At 47.1% G+C, this 27,834-nt stretch overlaps 1 protein-coding gene across 2 annotated transcripts in view; it reads right to left on the bottom strand.

Moving 5' to 3' along the window:
* ptk2ba (protein tyrosine kinase 2 beta, a) overlaps positions 1-27,834 on the bottom strand; it is a 77,935-nt gene that overhangs the window by 8,984 nt on the left and 41,117 nt on the right. Inside the window, exons 16-25 of one of the 2 annotated variants that reach the window (XM_060934532.1) lie at positions 17,588-17,669; positions 17,399-17,499; positions 17,112-17,227; positions 15,791-15,891; positions 15,554-15,643; positions 15,028-15,232; positions 14,852-14,945; positions 4,897-4,953; positions 4,424-4,543; positions 3,981-4,130 (exon numbers count right to left, since the gene is read on the bottom strand). In XM_060934532.1, the coding sequence (XP_060790515.1) occupies positions 3,981-4,130; positions 4,424-4,543; positions 4,897-4,953; positions 14,852-14,945; positions 15,028-15,232; positions 15,554-15,643; positions 15,791-15,891; positions 17,112-17,227; positions 17,399-17,499; positions 17,588-17,669 (1,116 nt within the window). The remainder of the gene's footprint in view (positions 1-3,980; positions 4,131-4,423; positions 4,544-4,896; positions 4,954-14,851; positions 14,946-15,027; positions 15,233-15,553; positions 15,644-15,790; positions 15,892-17,111; positions 17,228-17,398; positions 17,500-17,587; positions 17,670-27,834) is intronic. The other variant, XM_060934533.1, reaches the window with a different exon arrangement.

The following is a 27,834-nucleotide window of genomic DNA, read 5'->3' as shown; positions in this document are numbered from 1 at the left end:
CGACAGTGCTAACCACTACACCACCGTGCCGCCCTAGTACTGAACATGCTACATGAAGTTTATTTCATACTTCATGGAGAAGTCTTTGTTTGCAATAACAGCTTCAAGATGCTTTGTGTATGAAGAAATAAATCTCTCAGCAATCAGGTGGAATTTTGGCTCATTCTTCTACACAAACAGTCTTTAAATGAAATGGTGAATCATGATCTTCAGTTCATTCTACAAATTCTCTGTTAGGTTTCAGTGTGGTGATTGACTGGGCTGTTCCAACACCTTTATTTTCTTCCTATGGAAGCAACTGGCGGCAATACTTTCCTTTGCAATATGTTTTTGATTATTGTCCTGCTGGAATATCTACCCACGTCTCATTTTCATCATTCTAATGGATAGCAACAGACTCTTCTCAGTAATTTTCCAGTACATGACTCCAATCATTTTCCCTTCAATAATTTGGATTCCGCTGGGACCATGAGAAGAGAAACAGCCCCCATACCATGACGCTTCCATTTCTGAACTTTACTGTTGGTATACTATTTTTAGGGTCATACGCAGAGCCAAACATGGCACTTTTAAGTTTGATTTGTATTTTTTTCTTTTGTCTCATCTGAGCACATTACTTTCTCCCAGTAATCTACAGACTTCTCTAATGCTGCTTTTCCACTACAAACGCGGCTGAGCCGTGCCGTGCCGAGTCGAGCTGAGCGGGGCTGTTGGAGTTGCATTTCGACTACAACCGCGCTGAACCGTGCTGGCTGGAAGTGGGTGGACACATTGGGTGGAGTTAGCGAAAGTGGGTGGGCGTCATGTGATGCCATTAAGCAGCGCAAACAGTGACATCAGTGACAGTGGCGGAACAAGTCAGAGCCGGGCCGGGGGCGGGGCAAATGACCGGGCCCTTTATTAAAGCTTATCATAACATCATTTTAGGCTACAAAATCTCCGCAACTGCGGTGTTTACCAATTTCAACACTACCGGGTGCAACTATGTTATTTAGTACATCAAGTCCTTCAAACGAACATGTAACTCAGAAACAAAAAACATTAGGATACTGTACATGGCTCATAATAAAACATCAATAGCCTATACTGCGCACATTATTTGAAGGGCATACGAATGAGCGCTCAGAGGTTGCAACGCTGACAGGAAGAGTCAGAAATAAAAGGAGGGCGGTGCAAACCTCACTGAATGCACTGTGTTTACCAATTTCAACACTACGGGGTGCAACTATGTTATTTTGTACATTAAGTCCTTCAAACGAACATGTAACTCAGAAACAAAAAAACATTAGGCGACATACTGTACATGGCTCATAATAAAACACCAATAGCCTACTGCGCGCATTATTTGAAGGGCATACGAATGAGCGCTCAGAGGTTGCAACGCTGACAGGAAGAGTCAGAAATAAAAGGAGGGCGGTGCAAACCTCACTGAATGCACTGTGTTTACCAATTTCAACACTACGGGGTGCAACTATGTTATTTTGTACATTAAGTCCTTCAAACGAACATGTAACTCAGAAACAAAAAAAAACATTAGGTGACATACTGTACATGGCTCATAATAAAACATCAATAGCCTACTGCGCGCATTATTTGAAGGGCATACGACGAGCCTTGCGCTCCGCGAACTCGTCCACGATGCTCTGTATGTCACTGATTCAGTGAGCTTTTAAGCGGTAGTCTCACGACCCGGATAGTAAACAATAAACATGGAGGACATGGAGTCGTTAGTGTTGCTGGTCTCGGTGCTGTGGCTTGTTGTCACCGACAACGCGGACAGATACTGGCAAGAGCGTATAGATGAGGCGAGGTGCATAAGGCTTCAGAAATTCTCGTAATTCATAATTATTATTCTTCCGGGTTTGCGGTGTTTACAGATCCCAGCGCGCTCGCGGGGCGTGTGTGGCATGTGAGGACACTCCTCCTCACCAATCAGTGCACAGGGGAGTGTCTGCTCACGCCTCCAGCCTCAGTCGGCACGGTTTGGCTCGCTTCAGCCCCACTCCAAAACGGTGCGAGTTTTAGGGGCTAAGCGGGGCTGAAACGAGCTGAGTCGTGCTGGTTTTTGGTAGTCGAAACGCGAGCCGTGTCGGGCTGAAGTGAGCTGAAGCGAGCTGAAGTGAGCTGAAAAAGGGTAGTGGAAAAGGGCCATATATGTCTAAAACCTCAAAACAAGCTTCAACATGCCTTTTCTTAAGTAATGGAGTCTTCGGGGGTGATCAAGAATTGAGACCATGACTGTGGAGTTTACTGCTTCTTGTTTTCTCTGTGACAACTGTACCCAATGTGTAGGAAATCCTGTAAAGAGCTCCCGTTAGTGGCCAGTTGATGGTTGAGTGATGTTCCTTCCATTTGCAGATAATGGTCATGATGGTGCTTATAGGAACATATAGGAGTTGAGAAATCTATCAGTAACAAGTGACACTGCTATGCAGCTCAACAATCTTGTTGTGAAGATTTTGGGAGAGCTCTTTGCCTCTACACATCATGAGATGTTTCTTGTATGACAGCTTGGTGCAAAATTTGTTTACTTGCATTCAGAGGTGGGTTCCTCTTTTTCAAAGAGTGGAAGTACTAACTTACCAACATGCACTAACCCATCCATCCATCCATTATCCGTAACCGCTTATCCTGTGCAGGGTCACAGGCAAGCTGGAGCCTATCCCAGCTGACTACGGGCAAGAGGCGGGCTACACCCTGGGAGTTATAGATATCCATAAGAGAAGGGACAGAGACACCAATGATCCTCTCAGCTGCTCTCACGATGCGCTGCAGAGTCTTGCAGCAGGACACGGTGCAGGCGCCGTACCACACAGTGATGCAGCTGGTCAGGATGTTCTCGATGGTGCCTCTGTAGAATGTGTGCATGATGGGGGCCGGGGCTTTTGATCTCCTCAGTTTGCAGAGGAAGTACAGATGCTGTTGGGCATTTTTGGCCAGTGATGTGGTGTTGTTGCTCCAGTACAGGTCTTCAAAGATGTGTACACCCAGAAAATTGGTGCTGCTCACCCTCTCCACTGCAGCACCATCGATAGTTAGTGGAGCATGCTGGGTGTGCGCTCTCCTGAAGTCCACAACAATCTCCTCACAGTTTTATATGTATATATGTATGTATATATATATATATATATATATATATATATATATATATATTTCATCTGTGCTGTATGTCGAGCATGTATAGCATATTTGACAATAAAGTTGACTTGACTTGAGTCGCCAGATCATTGCAGAGCCGATACACAGAGACAAACAACCATTCACAGTCACATTCACCTACGGTCAATTTAGAGCCACCAATTAGCCTAACCTGCATGTCTTTGGACTGTGGGGGGAAACCGGAGCACCTGGAGGAAACCGGAGCAGACACAGGGAGAACATGCAAACTCCACACAGAAAGGCTCCCACCAGCCACTGGGCTCGAGCCCAGAACCTTCTTGCTGTGAGGCGACAGTGCTAACCACTACACCACCATGCCGCCCTGCACTAACCCAACTGATTCTAATTAGCACAGTTAGGAGAATTAAGTAGTGCAATCAGCTGGGTTTCTTATTGTGCTCGATACTTTTTTCCTGTATCATTCCACTTTACTGCACATAAATTTTATATGGATTGGTATATTATGATTTATTTTTCTGTGTAGTTTTACTGAATTAGTACCAATGTCTTCTCAATATTTAATGTGAATAGCTGCACTGGAAATAAGTTTAATAGAAAAATAATTACATTATACTAATAGTATTTAGCAGATGCGCTTATCCAAAGCGATGTACAATGTAGCCAGAGCAGCCTGGGGATCAGTTCAAGGTTAGGTGCATTGCTCAAGGGTACTGCAGCCACTCTTGCTGGTCCAGGGAATCAAACCAGCGACCTTTTTGTCCCAAAGTTGCTTCTCTAACCATCAGGCCATAGCTTCCCATGTTGACATGTTGAATACTTGTTTCCTCCACTGTAGTACTTTTCAATATTTTTTTACTCACCAGCAGTTTCTCCTTTTTCTCAAGCCATTCGCTGTCTGCCACCATCTCCTGCTTCTGCCTCCAAAGAGTCTCCTCCATACGCTGCTTGTCCAGCTCCCACAGCCGTTGAGCATCCTCTACACTGGATGGCTCAAATCCAAAGCCCCTTTCCTTGTAAAAGTAAAGAGATGCAGACATGTAACGTAGGATCATAAAAGCGGAGAATGTAAGTCATTCCACCTGAAGCATGCATTAAAGGTGGCACAACGCTGGGCATTTGCTGATGCTAGCAACCACCGGAAGGACAAAAACATAAAAGAGCTGGCTTAAAAGTGATATTTTGTGCTGACAATACATCATTTCAGCTTTCCTATAAAATAAGTGTCTAGATCTCATTTGAGATACAGAAGTTTGTATGTGTGGTCCATGCACTCAGGCTGAGGGTTTCCAAACATGATTCTTACCCCCACACTGCAGCGACGCGGGGACAAAGGCAGGGTCATTGTGCTGTTGCAGATGTGTGTTGATCGGAAGCCTGGTGTGCGAGCAAGCGCAGGTAAACTAGCACACAGATAGTCTGGGAGCTGGAAAGTTGGCCGCAAGAGAATGAACATACAAATGCAAACTAACAAACCAAACCACATCACCCGCACATCGAGAGAGCTTTTCACTGTGGTGCTCACAAACACCCAACCTCACACATGCACATATGCGAACACACACAAACAGATGGACAGAGAGCTACATACATTGAAAGATTGAAGCACAAATGCAATGGAATGATGCTGTCGAACAAGAGGTGCTAAAAGAATAACTTGCCTAATAGCAAGATAGCTGCCAAATATTACACGTTTTTAGACTGCTATATGATGCATTTTTAATTCTGTACTGAAGTATTATTGCACAGTGACAAACAGAATGCAAGAAAACTGTATACCTGATTGTGTAGTCTTGGCTTAATAGTGTTAAAGTCTGTGGGTCTCTGTCTTGATGGCTGTTACAAATAAGGGAGGAAAAAGACAACCAAAGGGTTCACCACATTTGTTCTTTTGAAGTAAAGTGGACTGAGACAATCGATGTATCCAAGACATTAACAATTCTGCCTTCTCTGAGTCATTTTCAGAGTTGAATTAAGAGCACACAGTGAACATTAATTAACTGACAATATGCACATCTGTATTCAGTCTTCAGATAAGCTTTAGACTTAAGGTCTATTCTAAAGTTGTGACAGAGTAGAGACACTTATGAATTACATTTTATTCTGACCTTGGACTTAAGCGCATTATTGCATATGACGTAAGTGAAGGGCGGTATTATGCCCTGTCTGAAAGTTTGATGTAACCACAGTATATCATATTGAAATGTGTTTTAGGTTGTAAATACACTTTAAAAAAAACTGTAATTATGTAATTACATTACGTAAATAATAAATATGTAATTATGATATGAATAGTATGAACCCTTTAAAGTTTACAAAAAGCATTTTATTTTACATGCAAATATTAGAGGAGAGAGAATTTTAGTCTGGGTATATGCTTATCTCAATGAGCAAATTTTATGAATAGCATTATAAACAATACAAAAGTAAGCTGTAAGTATAGCAGAGTGTTCAGTCAGCTATCCTTGAACCTGCAAGCATTCTTTATAGTAACATGCACTAAATAAAAAAACCCACTTTATTTTACTGCAACCCCATTTCCAGAAAAGTTGGGATATTTTCCAAAATGCAATAGAAACAAAACTATGTGATTTGTTAATTCATGTGGACCTTTATTTAACTGACAAAAGTACAAAGAAAAGATTTTCAATAGTTTTACTGACCAACTTAATTGTATTCTGTCAATATAAACAAAGTTAGATGATTTGATGCCTGCAACACATTCAAAAAAGTTGGGACAGATTGTATTACCATTAATCCATTGTATTACATCACCTTTCCTTTAATAACACTTTTTAATCATTTGGGATCTGAGGATACTAATTGTTGCAGTTTTCCAATTGGAATTTTTTTCAATTCTTGCTTGATACAAGACTTCAGCTGCTCAACAGTCTGTGGTCGCCGTTGTCCGATTCTCCTCTTCATGATACACTATACATTCTCAATATGAGACAGATCTGGACTGGCAGCAGGCCAGTTAAGCACACACACTCTGTGTCTACAAAGCCATGCTGTTGTAACCGATGCAGAATGAGGCCTGGCATTGTCCTGCTCAAATAAGCATGGACTTCCCAGGAAGAGAATGTCTTGATCATTGTCTTGATGACTATGTCTCTTTAAAATTTCAATATATGTCCCAATATATCAATGGTACCTTCACACACATGCAACTCACCAATGCCGTGGGCACTGATGTCCCACAGGTGCTGGCTTTTGCACCTTTCTTTGATGATAAACTGGATGGCCATGTCCACCTTTGGCACTGAGAACTCGAAGTCCGGTTTTCCAGAAAACAAGCTGAAATGTGGACTCATCTAACCAAAGCACACATTTCCACTGTCTTTCGGTCCATCCAAGATGATTTTGGGGCCCGAGAAATCACTGGTGTTTCTGCATAAAAATGATGAATGGCTTCCTCCTTTGTAATACAGTTCTAGATTGTATTTCAGACTACATTAAGTGACAACAGTTTTCCGAAGTACTCCCGAGCCTATGTGGTTATATTTGTCACATTAGCATGACGGTTTCTCAGGCAGTGCCGCCTGAGGGCTCGAATGTCACGCACAGTCAACAGTGGTTTCTGACCTTGCCCTTTACGCACTGAAATGTCTCTGAGTTCTCTGAATCTTTTCATGATGTTATGTACTGTAGATTTTGAAAGACCTAAAATCTTGCATTGAGAAATGTTCTTTTTTAATTGACTAATAATTCTTTCACGAATTTTGGCACAAAGGGGTAAACCACAACCCATCTTTGCTTGAAAAGACTGAGCCTTTAGTCCATGCTCCTTTTCTACCCAATCATGATAGCAATCAACCTGCTTATTGTGGAATCTTCCAAAATGGAGTTACTTGAACATCCTATAAACTTTTCAGTCTTATTTTGCCTCTGTCCCAACTTTTTTTGAGTGTGTTGGAGGCATCAAATTCTAACTTTGTTTATATTTACAAAATACAATTATGTTGGTCAGTAAAACTATTGAAAATCTTTGCTTTGTACTTTTGTCAGTTAAATAAAGGTACACATGAATTAACAAATCACATATTTTTGTTTTGGTTTTTTTTGCATTTTTGAAAATATCCCAACTTTTCTGGAAATGACAAATCAATACAGTAAATTAAAGTGTGCTACAATTTATTATATCCTGCATGCAAATTACAATTTCCTGACCTCGGTTTTGTATCTCATAGCTTAACCCCTTGGCTGCCACCCATCATTAATTGTAATGTGCTGGGCATATAGGACAAAAATAGGTCAGAATTGGAATATTTTGATAATCTTTCTCGAACTTGTTCAGAACTTTATATTTTTAATATTTGTATAGAAAAATCACAAAAAACACTGTTGTAGAGTAAAAATAACTTTAGTAATCAAAAACAACTTCAAAAACATCCAAAAAAATAACAACGGGTCTTGTCAATGAGAACCTGTCCATAAACATGAATTACTAGTACTTGAAAACACAATGTACACCAAGGGTCCCTGTATTCCAAGTAACTGGGTACCATTTTTATGATGGTCTTTGGTATGACCCGACCATGAATAGAACTCCCGATCGAGAGGCGGACATGCTAACCACTAGGCCAACTCGCAGTAATGTGCCACTGTGATGTAAAAGTAATGTGCCATGTAAGGTACGTAAAAGGGGGTGTTTATGACGAGTAGCATACGTCATAAGGCACAGCGGTAAAAGATTTCATGACGTACGTGACTCGTCCAAGGGCATTGAAGGAGTTAATTTGTGTACACAAATAACTGTTGATGTGGGATATAAAAAAATAAAATATAGGAGGTTTTGGATCAAGTGCTATTTTTAAGATTTTGAATAATGAGGGTAGAAGAAATATTGTTTAATTACAAATTTGCAGTAATTAACGGGATCATTGCTACTCGGACTGTTCATGCAGTAATATATTTGCAATATACTAGACTCCGATTAGCTGTTCATTTCAATGCTTGTCATTTCCTCATTTATAGTTTCTTAACTTAATCTTTTTTTTAACTGCATCTTGCTTTTGTTACATTCTATTACATTTAACAGAAAAGGGGAAAAATACTGATGATTTGCATCTGAATGGTGTGCCCAGAAATTAGTTTAAGCAGGTGCATAGCTGATGTCTGAGTCCACACGAATTTCCTCGCGTAAATCCTGACAGAATCTTTGGACTTAAATCGCCAACTTTGAACACAGCCCTATAATTGTATTTTTTGAGGCTAGAAGGCAGCGAGTCATGTCTGAATAAAATGTTTACACAGAATGCTGATTTCTGAGGTGCTTAGATCACTCTGATTTCTGATCACTGTCATACATATCCCATAAACCTTGTTCTTATAGGTATCATCACAGATATCAAAGTACTCCTTAGAAGACAACTGACATATGAAACAGCATAGATAGCAAGATCTCAGGGCAGTTGTCTTGTGTTTTGAACACTGAATATATCTTAAAAAAAAAAAAAAAGACACAATGTGTCATGCTCTGCCCTGGACATCCACTCCGGAGATTACGGATCTCTCACGTCAGCACCGATCCGGATCTGGGACAGGAATTCCTTCTCCCCTGAACTTACTTCCTGGTTTTCACTGCTGCTTATTTAAAGGCCATTCTCAGACTCTGTTCTTGCCAGAACATCTCGTTTGCTTCTCTAGCTGTTTCTGTGCCTCTCTTGCTCCTCTTGGGTTTTCTCTCTAGCTATTTTCTCTTGTCCATGGTTTTTGCACTAGCGTTTTTCTGGTTCTTGGTTTTTTGCATTAAGGGTTATTTCTGGTTCATGGTTTCTTGCACTAAGAGTTTTTTTCTTGTTTATGGTTTTTTGTGCTAGCGTTTTTGTCTTTGCCTGTCTCATGTTTTTGTCAAGTTGTTTGTTCTCATTTTTCCCTGACTATTTTTGCTATTTGTTTTTCATCCTGTTTTGTTTATCTTTTGCCACATCCTTTCTTCCCTGTATTAAATCATCTTATTGGATTACTGTCTGTGTTCTGTTTTTGGATCCTAACTTCACCATACTTCCACCAGCCCTAACAGTACGTTCTGGCCAAGATGGATCCAGCGGAACTCACCCATCTGAGAATGGCCATCCAGCAGCAAGGGACTCTCCTCGGGACCCAACAACAAGACCTACAACAAATTACCCAGAACCTCGCCACCCTGTTCAATGCACTCAACCTTCTCACCATGCAGATGCAGTGCTGTCAAGCCGTGCCTACCCCTGCTCAGCTGTCTCCTACTTCAGCTCCTGCCACTGCCTTTTTCCATGAACCAAGACTTGCAGCACCTCAGCCCTACAATGGAGAACCAGGTACTTGCAGATCATTTTTGTCTCAATGTTCGTTGATTCTAGAACTGCAACCTCTGGCCTTCCCCACAGAACGCTCCTGGGTAGCATATACAATAACGCTCCTCACCGGCAAGGCCAGAGAGTGGGGAACTGCGGTCTGGGATGCCAATGCACCCTTTTGTTCCAGTTTCAAGGATTTCTCTGAGGAGATGAGGTGAACTTTCGACTGTTCTCTGTCCGGCCAGGAGGCGGCCAGAAAGCTCCTGGAGCTGCGGCAGGGGTCCGGGTCTACCTCGGATTATGGCATAGGGTTCTGGACATTGGCGGCTTCGTGCGGTTGGAATGAAAACGCCCAGATCGACGTGTTCCTGCACGGCTTGTCTGACGCCATCAAGGACGAGTTGGTATCGCGGGAACTGCCATCAGACCTCTCCAGCCTCCTGGACCTCGCCAACCGCATCGACACTAGGATCCAGCAACAGAGGAGAGAGAAGAACCACCCCGGGTTCACCTCCTCTCTACCTCCTGCCGCATCCGTTGAACCCATGCAGGTAGACCAGGTTCGGGTGTCAGCGGAGGAACGACATCACCGGCGGAGCATGGGGGCCTGCTTCTACTGCGGTCAGCTGGGACACATCTGCCAAGCCTGCCCGCTGAAAGGACGAGCCCACCAGTAAATCAAGGGGCCCTGGTGGGCAATGCTTGGAACCAGTCCCCTGCTAATCATCCGTTACTTCCTGTCATCATTATCCATGACAACCAGCATCACCACCTCCAGGCCCTCATTGACTCAGGGGCGGACAGGAATCTGATCTGCTCCACCACTGCCAAATGTCTTGGAATTCCGCTACTTGCTCTTGACATCCCTCTCACTGTCCTGACACTCAATGGCACCGGCTTGACCAGCATCACCCACCTAACCGCCGCGCTCACCCTAAGGATTTCCGGTAACCACTCAAACCATCCAGCTTCACATCATGAACAACCCCCACATACCCATCGTCCTAGGATTACCATGGTTAATGCAGCACAACCCCCACCTTAACTGGGCTGACAACACCATCCTAGGCTGGAGCCAGTCCTGCCTAGCTTCCTGTCTGAACTCTGCTCTGCCTCCCCCCAAACCACTGCAGCCTTCAGCCAGTGAGTTCTCCAACCTCTCTCGCGTGCCTTTGGAATATCTGGATCTCAAACTTGTTTTCAGCAAGACCCGAGCAGTGTCCCTCCCTCCTTGCAGACCCTATGACTGTGTGATATCGACCTCCTACCCGGGACAGCGCCACCCAAAGGACGATTCTTCTCTCTCTCTCTCCCGTCGAAAGGCAAGCCATGGAGAAGTACATCTCTGAATCTTTGGCAGCTGGGATCATCCATCCTTCCTCTTCCCCAGCAGGGGCGGGATTCTTCTTTGTGGAAAAGGACAAGTCGCTCCACCCCTGCATTGACTATCGGGGTCTCAGCGTCATCATGGTCAAGAACTGCTACCCACTACCGCTCATGACCACAGCCTTTGAACTACTCCAGGGAGCCAAGGTATTCACCAAGCTAGATCTACGCAATGCACACCATCTTGTCAGGATCAGGGCACTCGTTAATGATGTCTTAAGGGACTTCCTAAGAATCTTTGTTTTCGTGTACCTGGATGACATCCTGATCTTCTCCCACTCCCTGGAGGAACATCGGGGTCACGTCTGGCAGGTCCTCCAGTGCCTGCTAGAGAACAAGTTGTTTGTCAAGGCGGAAAAGAGCAAATTTCACCAGAGCTCTGTCTCATTTCTGGGATTCATCATCTCCCTGGCAAGGATCCAGATGGACCCCCTCAAGCTCAAGGCAGTTGCCGACTGGCCCACCCCATCTTCGAGACAAGAGCTCCAACGCTTCCTAGGATTTGCCAACTTCTACAGGCGCTTCATTCGCAACTTCAGCATGGTGGCCGGACCTCTTTCAGCCCTGACCTCAACCAAGACCCAATTCAAGTGGGGGGAGGAAGCAGAGAAAGCCTTTTCCACGAACAAGCACAGGTTTACCACAGCACCCATTCTCACTATATCCGATCCTACCAAGCAGTTTATTGTCGAGGTCGATGCTTCCGAGTCAAGGGTCGGAGCTATACTATCCCAGAGGGCCAGTGACGACAAGGTCCACCCATGCTCCTTCTCCTGCCGGCTATCCCCAGCCGAACAGAATTATGACATTGGCGACCGAGAGCTACTGGCTGTTAAACTAGCCTTAGAGGAGTGGAGACACTGGCTCAAGGGGTCGGAACTCCCCTTCCTAGTCTGGACTGACCATAAGAATTTGGAATACCTCAAGTCTGCCAAACACCTGAATTCCCGTCAAGCCCGTTGATCTCTTCTCTCCGTTCAACTTCACACTCTCTCCTACCGCCCAGGCTCCAAGAATGGCAAACCCAACACCCTGTCCAGGATGTTCTCTTCCCACCAAGAGGAATCCAAGCCGCCCTAGACCATCCTTCCTCCATGCTGCCTGGTGGGAGCCGCCATTCTAGAGGTTGAAACACTCGTGCAGAAAGCCCTGGAAGAGGACTCCGGTGAAGGTAACCCCAACATCACTCCTCCTAACCATCTATTTGTTCCCTGTCCTGTGCGAACCCAGGTACTGCATTGGGGTCATGGCTCCAAGCTGGCCTGTCATCCGGGAGCCGCCCGAACACTGGCACTCATCCAGCAGTGCTTTTGGTGGCCATCAAGAAGGACGTTCAGGAGTTCGTGGCAGCCTGCGACACATGCTCCCGGAACAAGACAGCCAATCGACCCCTTGCCAGTTTGCTAAGACCCCTCCCGACTCCACATCGACCTTGGTCTCACATCACCCTGGACTTCGTCACAGGACTCCTCAAATCAGGTGGCAATACATGCATCCTCACTGTCCTTGACCATTTCTCCAAGACCGTCCATTTCATTCCTCTGCCCAAGCTCCCCTCAGTCAAAGAAACCACAGAATTACTTGTCCACCATGTCTTCCGCCTACATGGACTACCCACCGACATCGTTTCTGACCGGGTCCCTCAGTTCACTACACAGTTCTGGAGGGCCTTCTGCAAACTCATCGGGGCCACCTGTAGTCTCTCCTCAGACTTCCACCCACAGACCAACAGCCAGGCAGAATGGGCCAACCAGGCTTTGGAGGTTGCACTCAGGTGCATGGCATCCAGGGATGCCAGTTCTTGGAGTAAGTACCTACCCTGGATTGAGTATACTCATAACACTTTCTTCATCTGCCACAGGTCTCTTACCCTTCCAGTGCTCCCTAGGTTACCAACCACCACTCTTCCCCAACCAGGAGGAGGAGGTCGCTGTACCCTCAGCCCAGACCTTCATACGCTGCTGCAGGAGGACATGGGCATTGGCCTGGAGAAAACTCATTCGCTCCGCCCTAGCATCCAAGAGGCAGGCTGATAAATGCCACTCTAAGGCAACCACTTACCGGGTGGGGCAATGAGTCATGCTCTCCATATGCCATCTGCCACTCAGAACCATCTCCTGCAAGCTGGCTCCCATGTACCTAGGACCCTTCCTCATCAAAAAGGTAATCAACCCATGTTTTGTCAGACTGGCACTACCACTCACTATGCGACACATCCACCCCACGTTCCATGTGTCACAGCTTAAACCTCTGGTCTCTAGTTCATGCTCCGCCCTGGACATCCACTCTGGAGATTACGGATCTCTCATGCCAGCGCTGATCTGGGACAGGAATTCCTTCTCCCCTGAACTTAGTTCCTGGTTTTCACTGCTGCTTATTTAAAGGTGCCCTTCCACCAAAAACGTTTAATACTGGCTCTTTTTGAAATACCATAGTTCACTCCGAGTTGCATATGCATGCTGCATGTGAAAATGTAATTCTACTCCCATTCCCTGTATTAGCTTATGAAAGAAAACAGTTGGAAAAATGAGCGGATCAGAAAAAGCCATATGAAGTTACGTCACTTCGAAAATTAGTATTCATGGCCTTGGCTTGCGAGCGCCCACAGGAAGAAAGTTCAGATTTAAGCGCGAGGAGAGATAGCAGAGCCCATCTCGTCAGTAGCTAATGAAGAAGACCTAACAGCAAGCTGAAAACATGTCTGGATAAGTTCGTGCCTGTGTTATTTGTGGCAATAACACATCAACGTTGCATTTCTTGCCCATGATAGAGCTGAAGAAATGGTTGGAATTTCTTTGGAACACCACCAGCGACGTATAATGCCACCTTAGTACTGTGTTCTGATCATTTCAACCACAATGACTTTTCAAACTTCGGTGCCTTCAGTAGTGGCTTTGCTTCGAGGTTGTTTTTAATACCTGGATCTGTAGTCAAGACGATTGACCACCAGTTCACAAGCTGTAAGTAAAACATGAACTTTTTGTTCGAAGGTTTTTGTTACAAAATAGCATGTTCATATTCTCCACGTTAACATGCATGACATGGTCACAAGCTAGGCAGGGATGAGAGTTTCCCGCTTTTCGGCGGAGTTCCGCTTTTTCTGAGTAAAAAAAAGACCTTTTTATATTCTGCCAAATCACTTTTTTTTTTTTAATTAATTTCGGGGGGGTTGGGGTATGTTCCTTCATGCTGTTCAAACTTTATTAACTCCAATGATGTTTACACATTATTTGTAAGTCGCCATCTTTAGTCATTTAAATCTCGTTGAATGTGATGTAAAATTCGTGTTATCTACGTTGTTATTGGTCAAAACATCGATGTTGAGACCATAATAGCCAATCAAAAGTTTTTACAAAGACACCCACATCTGCTTGTTCTGACCCACTGGAGGTAGTGTCACAGTGCTGTTAGCCAATCAGAGGTAACACGTTTACTGATTGGCTAACAGCAATCAGAGGTAACATGTTTACGTCATGAATATTAATGAGTAAGAGCTGAAATCCTGTCGTTCTCCTGCCACCCACTCCTCCACCAAACTAGAACAGCCTGAAACAGGAGAACCACAGCTTCCCCCCCCCCCCATCAAAACAGCTCACAGGGCATTCATTCATACTAGAGACCACTGCACAATTAATGAAAAATGATGCAAGGAGACCTTTAAAGGCCACTCTCAGACTCTCTCTTTTTGCCAGAACATCTCATTTGCTTCTCTAACAGTTTCTGTGCCTCTCTTGCTCCTCATGGTTTTTCTCTCTAGCTATTTTCTCTTGTCCGTGGTTTTTGCACTAGCGTTTTTCTGGTTTTTTTTTTTTTTTGCACTAAGGGTTGGTTATGGTTTTTTGTGCTAGTGTTTTTGTCTTTGCCTGTCACGTTTGTCAAGTTGTTTTGTTTTCTCATTTTGCCCTGACTATTTTTGCTATTTGTTTTTCGTCCTGTTTGTTTTCTTTTGCCACACCCTTTCTTCCCTGTATTAAATCATCTTATTTATTGGATTACTGTCTGTGTTCTGTTTTTGGATCCTAATTTCACCATACCTCCACCAGCCTTAACACAATGATAGAGAAAGGTACCTTAGGTGGAGCCTCAGCACTGGACATCTTTATGAGACGTCCTCTGTTCCTTTGCTCTTCCACTGTCTGCTCCTGTTCCATCTTGTAAACATCACTAATGAACACAAGGAAACATGTATTTTTATCATGCAACTTTCCTCATACAAGTCTAAAACCGTCATGTCAGCAAGTCATACTTGAGTTTGCAGACGAGTGCGGAGAAAGAGGGTCTCTCTTTGGGGTCATAGGTCCAGCAGCATGTCATGAGTGAGTAAAGGGCAGGAGGGCACAGTTCAGGCTTGGGCAGCCGCATGCCCTGTTCCAGCTGTATGATGACATCCTTATTCTCCAGCCAGAAGAAAGGCTGCTGACCCCGACTCATGATCTCCCATACACACACGGCTGAAAGCCAAAGTAGCATACTGATTAATGCTATTAATGTTGGGTTATGCTTTATATGACACATGTTGTCATATAAAACAGTGCACAATCATAAGTTATTTTTATAGTTTATAGTAAAAGTTGCTAATGATCATCATGAAACCAGCAGAGCATGCTGAGTAAATAAGTCAGCTTCATCATGCTTGCATTTTATGGTTTCTCTGTAAATACACCCATCAGTCAGTAAGAAGAAACTGTTTTAACTAAAGTGGGCACTGTATCTCAAATGATCCAGTGTAGTTTGTTCAGTGACATGTTGCATCAATTAGAGAACTTGCTTACCAAACATCCAGACATCACTAGCGGAGGTAAATCGCCTGAAATTAATAGACTCAGGAGCCATCCATTTGATAGGTAATCGACTCAAAGAGGCTTCAAACCGAGAACAAATAAAATAAGTCAACAATCCTTTGCAAATCCAAGCAGTACTCTGAATTTCAGCTGTCTAATAAAACTGTGATTTTATTAGCATGTGATAACAGCAGGTGGTTGCAGAAATGACAGTTATATTTAATTTACCTTTGTAGTACTCTTCTTCTTCTATATACCTAGATAAGCCAAAATCACCCAGCTTCACACAATCTGCTTTAGCAACCAAAACGTTCCGTACAGCAATATCTCTAAAACCACAAAAGCAGAAGAAACTTAGTTGTGCAAATACCCTCTGCACTAACACATACAAAAAAAGTAACTTGTAAAGTAATTACTCAAATAGTTTTTCACCAATTTATTTAGGTCTACTCTTACTTCAGTATTTTTTTTTTAATCAATACATTTAACTTTAACTTTTTTACTAAGTGAATTATTACTTCAGGAGTATTATATTTACTCAAGAAATTAGATAAGATAAAAATATGGTATCACTACCCTAAAGAATAATTTAATATGTGCCATATAATCGGTTTTTAAATTTACTACGAAAGACAAAATAAGTACCCAATAATATGTACCCTGTGTGGAATTCATGATAGGGGAAAAATGTTACTTTTTCATGACATTTGTATGTTCAAGTGTTTTGAACACCCAATACTTAACACAAACACATTTACAAGAAGAAAGGTGGATAAGGCTAGATGCAAACTTTTCACCATACTAGGCACTGATACAATGCATTTAAAAACCACAATACATACGAGTCTAAATATTGCCTGTGTACACGGTCTGAAAACCTTTATGTGGAAAGTACCATCCTCCCTCTAACACTTATACACAACACCATAGAACAGGAAATCATGTGACAGAAGTGTGATTACTACAAGTGCATTATGCCCATTAAAACTACTGTATAACTTTAACTATTTTTGAGAGTTAATTTGTAATAGTATAAATACACTATAATAGTGTACATTCTTAAAATACATAAAACCAATATATAACTTGGTAAACTATCCCTCTACAAGTCTATGGCTACACTTACCTTACAAGTTTGAAGTGGCCCAAATTTGACTTTTTTGCCTAAAAAAGTCTTTTTTCTGCATTTTGTTTATGAAAAGTAATATATTTATTCTAATTAGATTAGCAATTCTGTCATATGTGGTCTGTCTTAAAGGACAATCAATAGATGAACAAAACTAACAAGACTGAGTTCATGTATAAATGAAACAAAAGGTACCTTGGGGGTTGTGTTTTGTGGGTTTTAGTGTTTTGTGTTTTTTTAATAAAGTGATCAAATGGATTAGTTTCTGGGTGGCTAGCAGAAAACACTGCACGTAACCAGCTGCATATGTATAGTTGGAGTCAGACATCTTTGTGCCATTAAATACATGAAATTGCATCAGAAATCCAGTGTCTTAGAATTTATACACCTCTCACTTTAAACAGCGTATCAATGAGTCCATACCTGTGTACCATATTCATACCCTCCAGGTAAGCCAAAGCTTTGCAGACCTGTAGGCTGTACAAGATGAGGGTTACATTGGCCAGTTTGTGCTGGTTCTCGATCAGGTAATTTCCTAGCTAAAAGAAACATGTTGTGAAAGGTAGGGTTAGGAGCACATACCTAAATGAGTCATGGGCATGAGTTCAAATGAGTCACAAGCAAGGTTTTATTTCTCAACATACGGCACATATTAGTTTCAAGGAAAGATTAGAAATACATCATTTTTCATTATTAATGGTCTCTCTCACCTCCCCATACTGGTAAAGCTCCATTACAATCCACACTGGGTCCTCCTCGATGATCCCAATCAGTCTCACGATGTGGGGGTGATCAAGTTTCTTCATGATCACTGTCATAAAGCACTAGGTATCACTGGTACATCAAATATAATGTATTTATGGTATAACTTTATCATTTTAAAATGAAAAAAGGTTTACCAGCTTCGCTCATAAACTTTTCTTTGACATCAGCTGCACAGTCCTTGCATGTTTTCACTGCGACACTCACCCTCTCTCCCGTCTGCACAACAATGGCATATTTATTCATTGGGTTACATCCTGCTCATACTGCATTCAAGACTTTTATAATTAATTCTCTTGAATGTCAGAGGTCAGTGTATTCTGATGCAGAGTTAACTGCTGGGGCTGTCAGCAAATCCAGACTTTACATTTATCACTTATATAACTACATGTTTTATATATAAAGAGGATGTTACACAGTTGCACGAAGATATGAAGTTTATCTTTGAGTGGTGAACATATTCATGAGTGAGTGAAGCGAATGAGTGAAAATATTTTCAGTACAAGAAGATAAACTTCATATCTTCACACCACCTTGTAATGTTCTTTATATTATATAGACACATCCACAAACAAATACGCAAGTTAATCAAAAGAATTTTAATTTTGAACTGGTTCACCATTTTGACAGCACACTCCCCAGCAAACACACTCAGCGGCAAAACACTGGGAGTACAGTAACATCATTGGCGCAAAATATTGGAAAATATGTTACTCAGATCCGCGATGTATTTTGTGTGAAAAATATGAGTTTTTCAAGATGAGAAGACAAACGTCATCTCTTCAAGCCAACGTGTGAGTTTCTTTTTATCATATAGACACATTCACAAACAAAAACTACACAAATTTATGAAAACAATTCATCAATTTCCTCACAAGCGACATATGTCACGGTTTTGGAGCTCCATGTCCCGGATGTAGCCCGTATGAAAAATGCATATTTTTGGCATATTTTCCAGTAAAACATTTGTGTCCATATAATATACAAATTTATTATATATCACATAAATTGATGGTTAAAACATTGAATTAGCATTATCAAACCAATTGCATTATTGTTTAATATAATTTAAATTTGGAGACGACAAAAGAGACAAACAAAACCATCCCATCCTCACATGCTACACATAAAACATTCTGTGATCCATTTTATTTTTAGATACAGTGGTCTCACTAGGCATCACAACTACTTTATGGTGTGATGATGGTTTTGGCTACTTGCTACAAATCCCTACTTTCAGGCACAATGAGCTGATATGTGTCTACAAGTAAACATTTTGAGATGCAATTTTGTGTAGTCTCCAGTTTAAAAAAAAAAAAAACCCGACTGTGGCAGCGGGGGCGTGGTCAAGCACCGGTCTGTGACAGGAGGGCGGGGTCAGGGAAGGTAAGTGGCAGAATCACTTCACCTGAGAACAATTAACCTGTGTTTGTGTGTCTTCCCAGTGACCGCGCCCTATATTAGGAGGGAGAGTGAGAGCGGAGGGAGCTGATCCCTGAACCAGACGCCGGCAGTGTGTGTGCGTGCGTGCGTCTGTTTGAATGAAGTCTGAATGTCGAAACTGAAAAGTTGAGCAATAAACACTATTTTGGGAACTTGATCCCTGTCCTGCCGTCCTCTGTGCTCCACCCACACAAGGGAGTCCTTACAGTGGTGCCGAAACCCGGGAAGTGGAGCACCAACCCAGCAGCCCCATGGAATCCTCCCCGTTCACTGACCTGGTCCACGCCCTCGCCACGGCTCAGCAAAGCCAGCACCAGGCGCTCGTCACACTCCGAAAGGAACAAGAACGGCGCTTCGAAGCCCTGGTGCTGGCCCAGCAGGAAGATCGCAAGGCGTTCCGGCATCTCCTCGCGTCGGCGGGGCCCACCAGCGCTCCGGCCGCGGGCCCGTCTCCCCTCACTGTCACCAAGATGGGCCCGCAGGACGACCCCGAGGCGTTCCTCACGTTGTTTGAACAGGTCGCCGATGCCTCGGGGTGGCCGATGGGGCAGCGTGCAGCGCGCCTCCTCCCCCTGCTCACGGGAGAGGCACAGCTGGCCGCGCTACAGCTCCCTGCCGACCGCCGGCTGGCCTACGCGGACCTCCGCCGGGCCGTCCTCCAGCGCGTGGGGCGCACACAGGAACAACAGCGCCAGCGCTTCCGCGCGCTGCAATTGGAGGAAGTCGGCCGGCCGTTCGCGTTCGGCCAGCAGCTCCGGGACGCCTGCTGGCGGTGGCTGAGGGCCAACGATCGCGACGCCGAGGGAATCGTCGACCAGGTGGTACTGGAACAGTTCATCGCCCGCTTACCAGCAGGAACCGCAGAGTGGGTCCAGTGCCACCGCCCGGCGTCGCTGGATCAGGCAGTCGAGCTGGCAGAGGATCATCTGGCGGCTGTCCCGGCGGCAGGACAGCAGATGACATCATCTCTTCTCTCCTCTTCTCTCTCTCTCTCTCCCCCTCCTCCTGTGTCCCGTCCTCGCCCCATTCCCCCTCCGCGGAGGCGGGGGCCGGCACCACCCCAGCCGGCCCGCCGCACCCGCGGTGCCCTCCCGTTTCTCCCTTCTGTGTCTGTCTCTCCCCCACCTCAGGTGAGTGAGCCCCAGATCACCGGTGCAGAGGGAAAGCCCGGGCCGGTTTGCTGGCGCTGCGGGGAACCGGGCCACCTTCAACAGCAGTGCACAGCAATGGAAGTGGGCGCGGTGGTTCGGATCCCCGACACGCCAGAGGCCGCCCTCGATTGGGCCGGAGCGTATCGCATACCGGTGAGTATCCAAGGGGCTACATATCAGGCGTTGGTGGATTCTGGTTGTAATCAGACCTCAATTCGCCAAAGCCTGGTTCAAAACGAGGCATTGGGGGGAGCACAAGGGGTGAAGGTTTTGTGTGTGCACGGGGATGTTCACCGCTACCCTTTGGTGTCGGTCCACATTATTTTCAGAGGGGAAAAATTTATAGTGAAGGCGGCGGTTAATCCTCACCTTACCCACTCTTTAATTTTGGGGACGGATTGGCCGGGATTTCGGGGGTTAATGACGCGCCTAGTAGAGAGTGGGTCCTGCCAATTGACAGGGGGAGGTCCCGGTGTCGCTTTGGCGGGAGCAGCTGTCACAGAGCCGTCTACGTCATCTCCGCATCAGAGTGTGGAGCCGCCGGCTCCTCCTCTCTCTATTGGGGAATCCCTCGCGGATTTCACATTAGAGCAGTCGCGAGACGAGACTCTGCGGCATGCATTTGACCAAGTGAGAGTAATCGATGGTCAAACGCTCCCGCCGAACGCCACCCCGTCCTTCCCCTACTTCGCGATTTTGAAGGATAGATTATACCGAGTGACGCAGGACACTCAAACTAAAGAGCGAGTCACGCAGCTTTTGATTCCAAAGAGCCGCCGGGAATTGGTATTCCAGGCGGCTCACTTTAATCCCATGGCTGGACACTTAGGGCAGGATAAAACACTAGCCCGAATAATGGCCTGATTCTATTGGCCGGGGATTCGCGGCGATGTCCGTAGGTGGTGTACGGCATGCCGCGAATGCCAGTTAGTAAACCCAGCGGCCATTCCAAAAGCGCCTTTGTGCCCTCTACCGTTAATCGAGACCCCGTTTGAGAGAATTAGGATGGATCTCGTCAGGCCATTAGATCGGTCAGCACGAGGGTACCGCTTTATATTAGTTCTGGTGGACTATGCAACGCGATACCCGGAAGCAGTGCCTCTGCGCAATATCTCGGCACGCAGTATTGCAGAGGCACTCTTCCACGTCATCTCCCGAGTTGGAATCCCGAAAGAGATTCTGACTGACCAAGGCACTACGTTTATGTCACGAACACTGCGCGAACTGTATGGGTTACTGGGGATTAAGCCGATCCGCACCAGCGTATATCACCCACAAACGGACGGTTTAGTGGAACGGTTCAACCGCACCCTCAAAAATATTATTAAAAAATTCGTAAGTGAGGACGCACGTAATTGGGATAAGTGGCTCGAACCCTTGCTGTTCTCAGTGCGAGAGGTCCCCCAAGCCTCCACAGGGTTCTCCCCGTTCGACTTATTATATGGGCGTAAGCCACGCGGCATCCTGGACGTGCTGCGGGAAAATTGGGAGGAGGGACCTTCACAAAGTAAGAACGAAATTCAGTACGTTATGGACCTGCGCGCAAAACTCCACACGCTCACCCACCTAACTCAGGAGAATTTGCGGCAGGCCCAGGAACGGCAAGCCCGCCTGTACAACAAGGGTACGCGCCTTAGAGAGTTCACACCGGGAGATAAAGTACTCGTACTGCTGCCCACATCGAGCTCCAAATTGATCGCCAAGTGGCAAGGGCCCTTTGAGGTCACACGGCGAGTCGGGGACGTCGACTATGAGGTGAGGCGAGCAGACAGGGGTGGGGCGCTACAGATCTACCACCTCAATCTGCTGAAACTCTGGAACGAGGAGGTCCCCGTGGCGTTGGTGTCGGTAGTTCCGGAGAGGGTGGAGCTGGGGCCGGAGGTTCAAAAAGGGACATTGGCATCACGTACCTCTCCGGTCCCCTGTGGAGACCACCTCTCCCCGACCCAACTCACGGAGGTCGCCCAGTTGCAGGCCGAGTTTTCGGATGTGTTCTCGCCCCTGCCCGGTCGCACTAACCTCATAGAACACCACATAGAGACGCCCCCGGGGGTGGTAGTGCGTAGCCGCCCTTACAGGCTACCCGAACACAAAAAAAAGGTGGTTCAGGAAGAACTTCAGGCCATGCTCGAAATGGGCATCGTCGAGGAGTCCCACAGTGACTGGAGCAGCCCGGTGGTCTTGGTTCCCAAGGCCGACGGCTCGGTCCGATTCTGTGTGGACTATAGAAAAGTCAACGCGGTGTCTAAATTCGATGCGTACCCAATGCTTCGTATTGATGAGCTGCTCAATCGACTAGGCACGGCTCGCTTTTACTCGACACTGGATTTGACGAAGGGATATTGGCAGATCCCCTTGACTCCATTATCCCGGGAGAAAATGGCCTTTTCCACACCGTTCGGCTTACACCAGTTCGTCACACTTCCGTTTGGGCTGTTTGGGGCGCCCGCTACGTTTCAGCGGCTGATGGACAGGGTCCTCCGGCCCCACACCACCTATGCGGCCGCATATTTGGATGATATTATCATTTATAGTAATGACTGGCAGCGGCACCTGCAACACCTGAGGGCCGTCCTTAGGTCGCTGAGGCGGGCGGGACTCACTGCCAACCCAAAGAAGTGTGCAATTGGGCGGGTGGAAGTACGGTATCTGGGCTTCCACTTGGGCAACGGGCAGGTGCGTCCCCAAATTAATAAGACAGCGGCGATTGCGGCCTGCCCGAGGCCCAAGACCAAAAAGGGGGTGAGACAGTTCCTGGGGCTGGCTGGCTACTATCGTAGGTTTATACCTAATTATTCGGACGTCACCAGCCCGCTGACTGACCTCACTAAAAAGGGAGCGCCAGATCCGGTCCAGTGGACAGAGCAGTGTCAGCAGGCTTTCTCTGAGGTAAAGGCTGCACTGTGTGGGGGGCCACTTTTACACTCCCCTGACTTCTCTCTCCCTTTTATGTTACAGACGGATGTGTCGGACAGAGGGCTGGGGGCCGTTTTGTCCCAGCAGGTGGAGGGGGAGGACCGCCCGGTCCTGTACATCAGTCGGAAGCTGTCAGTGCGTGAGGGGCGCTACAGCACGATTGAGAAGGAGTGCCTGGCGATCAAGTGGGCGGTCCTTGCCCTCCGTTACTACCTGCTGGGGCGCCCTTTCACCCTCTGTTCGGACCACGTGCCCCTCCAGTGGCTCCACCGCATGAAGGATGCCAATGCGCGGATCACCCGTTGGTATCTGGCACTCCAACCCTTCAACTTCAAGGTGGTCCACAGGCCGGGGGCGCAGATGGTCGTGGCGGACTTCCTCTCCCGTCAAGGGGGGGGGGGGAGTCGGCTGCAGGCCGGACAGGCGCCCGGCCTGAGTCGGGCAGTGGGGGTATGTGGCAGCGGGGGCGTGGTCAAGCACCGGTCTGTGACAGGAGGGCGGGGTCAGGGAAGGTAAGTGGCAGAATCACTTCACCTGAGAGCAATTAACCTGTGTTTGTGTGTCTTCCCAGTGACCATGCCCTATATGAGGAGGGAGAGTGAGAGCGGAGGGAGCTGATCCCTGAACCAGACGCCGGCGGTGTGTGTGCGTGCATGCGTCTGTTTGAATGAAGTATTGTCGAAACTGAAAAGTTGAGCAATAAACACTATTTTGGGAACTTGATCCCTGTCCTGCCGTCCTCTGTGCTCCACCCACACAAGGGAGTCCTTACACCGACAAACACACCACAAGCTAAAAGTCATAATGTTGCTTTTCTCAACCCATGAAGAGTGTACATCAGTTGAAAACCTGGAAATGCAAAGTACTGGGGGAAGCCATTGCCTCATGGTTAGAGAAGCAGCTTTGGGACCAAAAGGTCACTGGTTTGCTTCCCTGGACCAGCCAGAATGGCTAAAGTGCCCTTGAGCACGGCACCTAACCCCAGGCTGCTCTGGATATGTTGTACGTCACTCTGGATAAGACTGTTTACTAAATGCCATTAATGCAATGTAATGCAATGTAATGTAATGTAACAAGACCTATGCCCTGACTGAAGCCTATAAAACAACATCATGCGTTTAACAGGAAATAATGTGAGAGAAGTGTTTTACACCAGGCATATCATAGCTGTTACAACCTAGGGGAACATGCCACCCTACAAATTTGTGCCCTTGCAATTTATTTTAAGCAAACTATGATTTAGAGTTAATCAGTAACAGCATAAAAATAGTTTAAGTTGATGTTTCATATGTTTTTGTTTTCAGAGCTGTGTATATGAAAAAAAATTATTATTCTTCCAACTCAGTACCACTTTTATATGCAATAAAATAATGGGACGAGCCGGGATACGACACCCCATCCTGGCTGAGCTGAGAAGGAAACCCAGGGGCTGCAAGGCTGGAGCTAAGCTAAAGGCTAGGCTAGCGGACAACCGGCGGCGCTACAAACCATCCATTCCCTCCGTTATCATGGGGAATATGAACTCGCTGCCGAATAAAGTCTACAAGCTTTCCGCTCTGAACAACCAGCGGATTTACCGGGAGAGCAGCTTATTTATCTTTACAGAGACATGGCTAACACACCTTGTATCGGATGCTAACATGGACCTGCGGGGATTCACTGCTGTGAGAGCCGACAGAGACACTAACACATGCGGGAAAAGCAAAGGTGGGGGACTCATCATTTATGTTAACAACCGCTGGTGTAACCCGGGACATATCTCCGTAAAGACAGTTTTATGTTACCCAGACTTGGAGCTGTTAGCTGTTAGCCTGCGGCCATATTATCTGCTGAGGGAGTTCAGTCACGTGATCACCATCTGTGTTTACATCCCTCCGAGGGCAGACGCAGCCGCTGCATGTGAGAGGATTCACTCTGTCACAGCAAGGCTGCAGACACAGCACCCTGAGGCATTTATCATCATTTCTGGGGACTTTAATCACGCTACTTTGGACTCGACTTTGGCTGCTTTTTACCAGGCTGTGGATTGTCCAACAAGGAACAACAGGACAATTTACTTGCTGTATGCTAATGCGAGGGATGCATACAGAGTCACACCCCTCCCCCCACTAGGGAAGTCTGACCACAACCTGGTTCTTCTACAGCCGAAGTACACCCCCCTGGTTCAAAGGCAGCCTGCAACAACTAGCTCCATCAGGAGGTGGTCCCCTGAAATGGAAGATGCCCTCAGGGACTGTTATGACATCACGGACTGGGATGTGCTGCTTAGCCCACACTGTGAGGACATAGAGGGGCTGACACACTGTCTGACAGATTACCTTAACTTCTGTGCAGACGTGGTCTCCCCCCCAAGACTGTACGGTGTTACCCTAATAACAAGTCATGGGTAATACAAGAAGTCAAAGTTGTCCTCAACAGGAAGAAGGTCGCCTTCAGGAGCAGGGATAGGGAGGCAATGAAAGCAGCACAGCAGGAGGTAAAATGCTGCGTGAGGGAAGCTAAGGACAGCTACAGGAGAAAGGTAGAGCAGAAGCTGAAGGAGAACAGTGTTATATCCTTCACCGTTGTGTTACTAAATATAACAATGATTTCTTGGACCATGACGTAATGTTAAAGGTTTATTGACGGCGGCATAACGTACTAGCCCATGGCTACTCTGACAACAACAACATTGAAGGTTACCCAACATGCACCAGGTGCATGTCAACTATGGGTCTGTGGTAGCGGGGGTGTGGCCAAGCATCGGTCTGTGACAGGAGGGCAGAGTCACTACACCTGATGTCAATTAACCTGTGTTTGTGTGTCTTCCCAGTGACCGCACCCTATATAAAGAGAGAGAGAGAGCAGAGGAAGGCAGCTCTCTCTGGAACCAGTCAACCGGTGTGTGTTGTGTGACTGGATATATTTGTCTCTGAAAAGAACAAATAAATAGCTTTATGGAACTTTATTCTGGCCTGCCGTCTTTCTGTGCTCCTCCCCCTCCTACGAACTGCCACAGTGGTGCTGAAACCCGGGACGGAGCACAGGAAAAGAACAGCCCCATGGAGTCCTCCCCCTTCGCGGACCTGGTCCACACCCTCGCCACGGCCCAGCAGAGCCAGCACCAGGCGCTAATCACCCTCCGGAAGGAGCAAGAGCGCCTGTTCGAGGCCCTGGTGCTGGCGCAGCAGGAAGATTGTCAGGCGTTCCAGCACCTCCTCGCGTTGGTGGGGTCCACCAGCGCTCCCACCGCGGGCCCGTCCCCCCTCATCCTAACCAAGATGGGCCCGCAGGACGACCCCGAGACATTCATCACGCTCTTTGAGCAAGTCGCGGAGACATCGGGGTGGCCGATGGAGCAGCGCGCGGCACGCCTTCTCCCCCTGCTAACGGGAGAGGCGCAGCTGGCCGCGCTACAGCTCCCTGCCGACCGCCGGCTGGCCTACGTGGACCTTGGCCGGGCCGTTCTCCAGCAGGTGGGGCGCACCCCTGAACAACAACGATAGCGCTTCTGCGCTCTGCGGCTGGAGGAAGTCGGCCGGCCGTTCGTGTTTGGCCAGCAGCTCCGGGACGCCTGCTGGCGGTGGTTGAGGGACGACAACCGCGACGCTGAGGGAATCCTTGATCAGGTGGTGCTGGAGCAGTTCATCGGCCGCCTGCCAGAGGGAACCGCGGAGTGGGTCCAGTGCTACCACCCGGCGTCGCTGGATCAGGCCATCGAGTTGGCGGAGGACCATTTGGCGGCTGTTCTGACGGCAGGACAGCGAGCATCCTCTCCTCTCTCTCTCCCTCTCTCCTCCTGTGTCTTGTCCTCGCCCCGTTCCCCCACCGCGGAGGCGGGGGGCGGCCCCACCCCAGCCGGCCCGTCGCACCCACAGTGTCCTCCCGTTTTTCCCTTCTGTGTCTGTCTCTTCCCCCCCTCAGGTGAGTGAGCCCCAGGGCGCCGGTGCAGAGAGGAAGTCCGGGCCGGTTTGCTGGCGCTGCGGGGAGCCGGGCCACCTCCAACAGCAATGTTCGGCAATGGAAGTGGGCGCAGTGGTTTGGATCCCCGACGCGCCAGGAGCTGCCCTCGATCAGGCCGGAGTGTATCGCATACCTCTCCGGTCCCCTGTGGAGACCACTTCTCCCCGACCCAACTCGCGGAGGTCGCCCAGTTGCAGACCGAGTTTTTGGATGTGTTCTCGCCCCTGCCTGGCCGCACCGACCTCATAGAGCACCACATTGAGACGCCCCCGGGGGTGGTAGTGCGTAGCCGCCCTTACAGGCTGCCCGAACACAAGAAAAAAGTGGTTCGGGAAGAACTCGAGGCCATGCTCGAGATGGGCATCGTCGAGGAGTCCCACAGTGACTGGAGCAGCCCAGTGGTCTTGGTTCCCAAGGCCGACGGGTCGGTCCGGTTCTGTGTGGACTACCGAAAAGTCAACGCGGTGTCTAAATTTGACGCGTACCCAATGCCTCGTATTGATGAGTTGCTCGATCGGCTAGGCACGGCTCGCTTTTACTCGACACTGGATTTGACAAAGGGTTATTGGCAGATCCCCTTGACTCCATTATCCCGAGAAAAAATGGCCTTTTCCACACTGTTTGGCTTACACCCGTTTGTCACACTTCCTTTTGGGCTGTTTGGGGCGCCCGCTACGTTTCAGCAGCTGATGGACAGGGTCCTCCGCCCCCACGCCACCTATGCGGCCGCATACCTTGACGATATCATTATTTATAGTAATGACTGGCAGCGGCACTTACAACACCTGAGGGCCGTCCTTAAGTCGCTGAGGCGAGCAGGTCTCACAGCCAACCCAAAGAAGTGTGCGATTGGGCGGGTGGAAGTACGGTATCTGGGCTTCCACTTGGGCAACGAGCAGGTGCGTCCCCAAATTAACAAGACAGCAGCAATT

The sequence above is a fragment of the Neoarius graeffei genome, chromosome 11 (genome assembly GCF_027579695.1).
Source record: "Neoarius graeffei isolate fNeoGra1 chromosome 11, fNeoGra1.pri, whole genome shotgun sequence".
Lineage (NCBI taxonomy): Eukaryota > Metazoa > Chordata > Actinopteri > Siluriformes > Ariidae > Neoarius > Neoarius graeffei.
The sequence above is the reverse complement of the archived record's forward strand: the minus strand, read 5'-3'. Positions and strand labels throughout refer to the sequence as shown.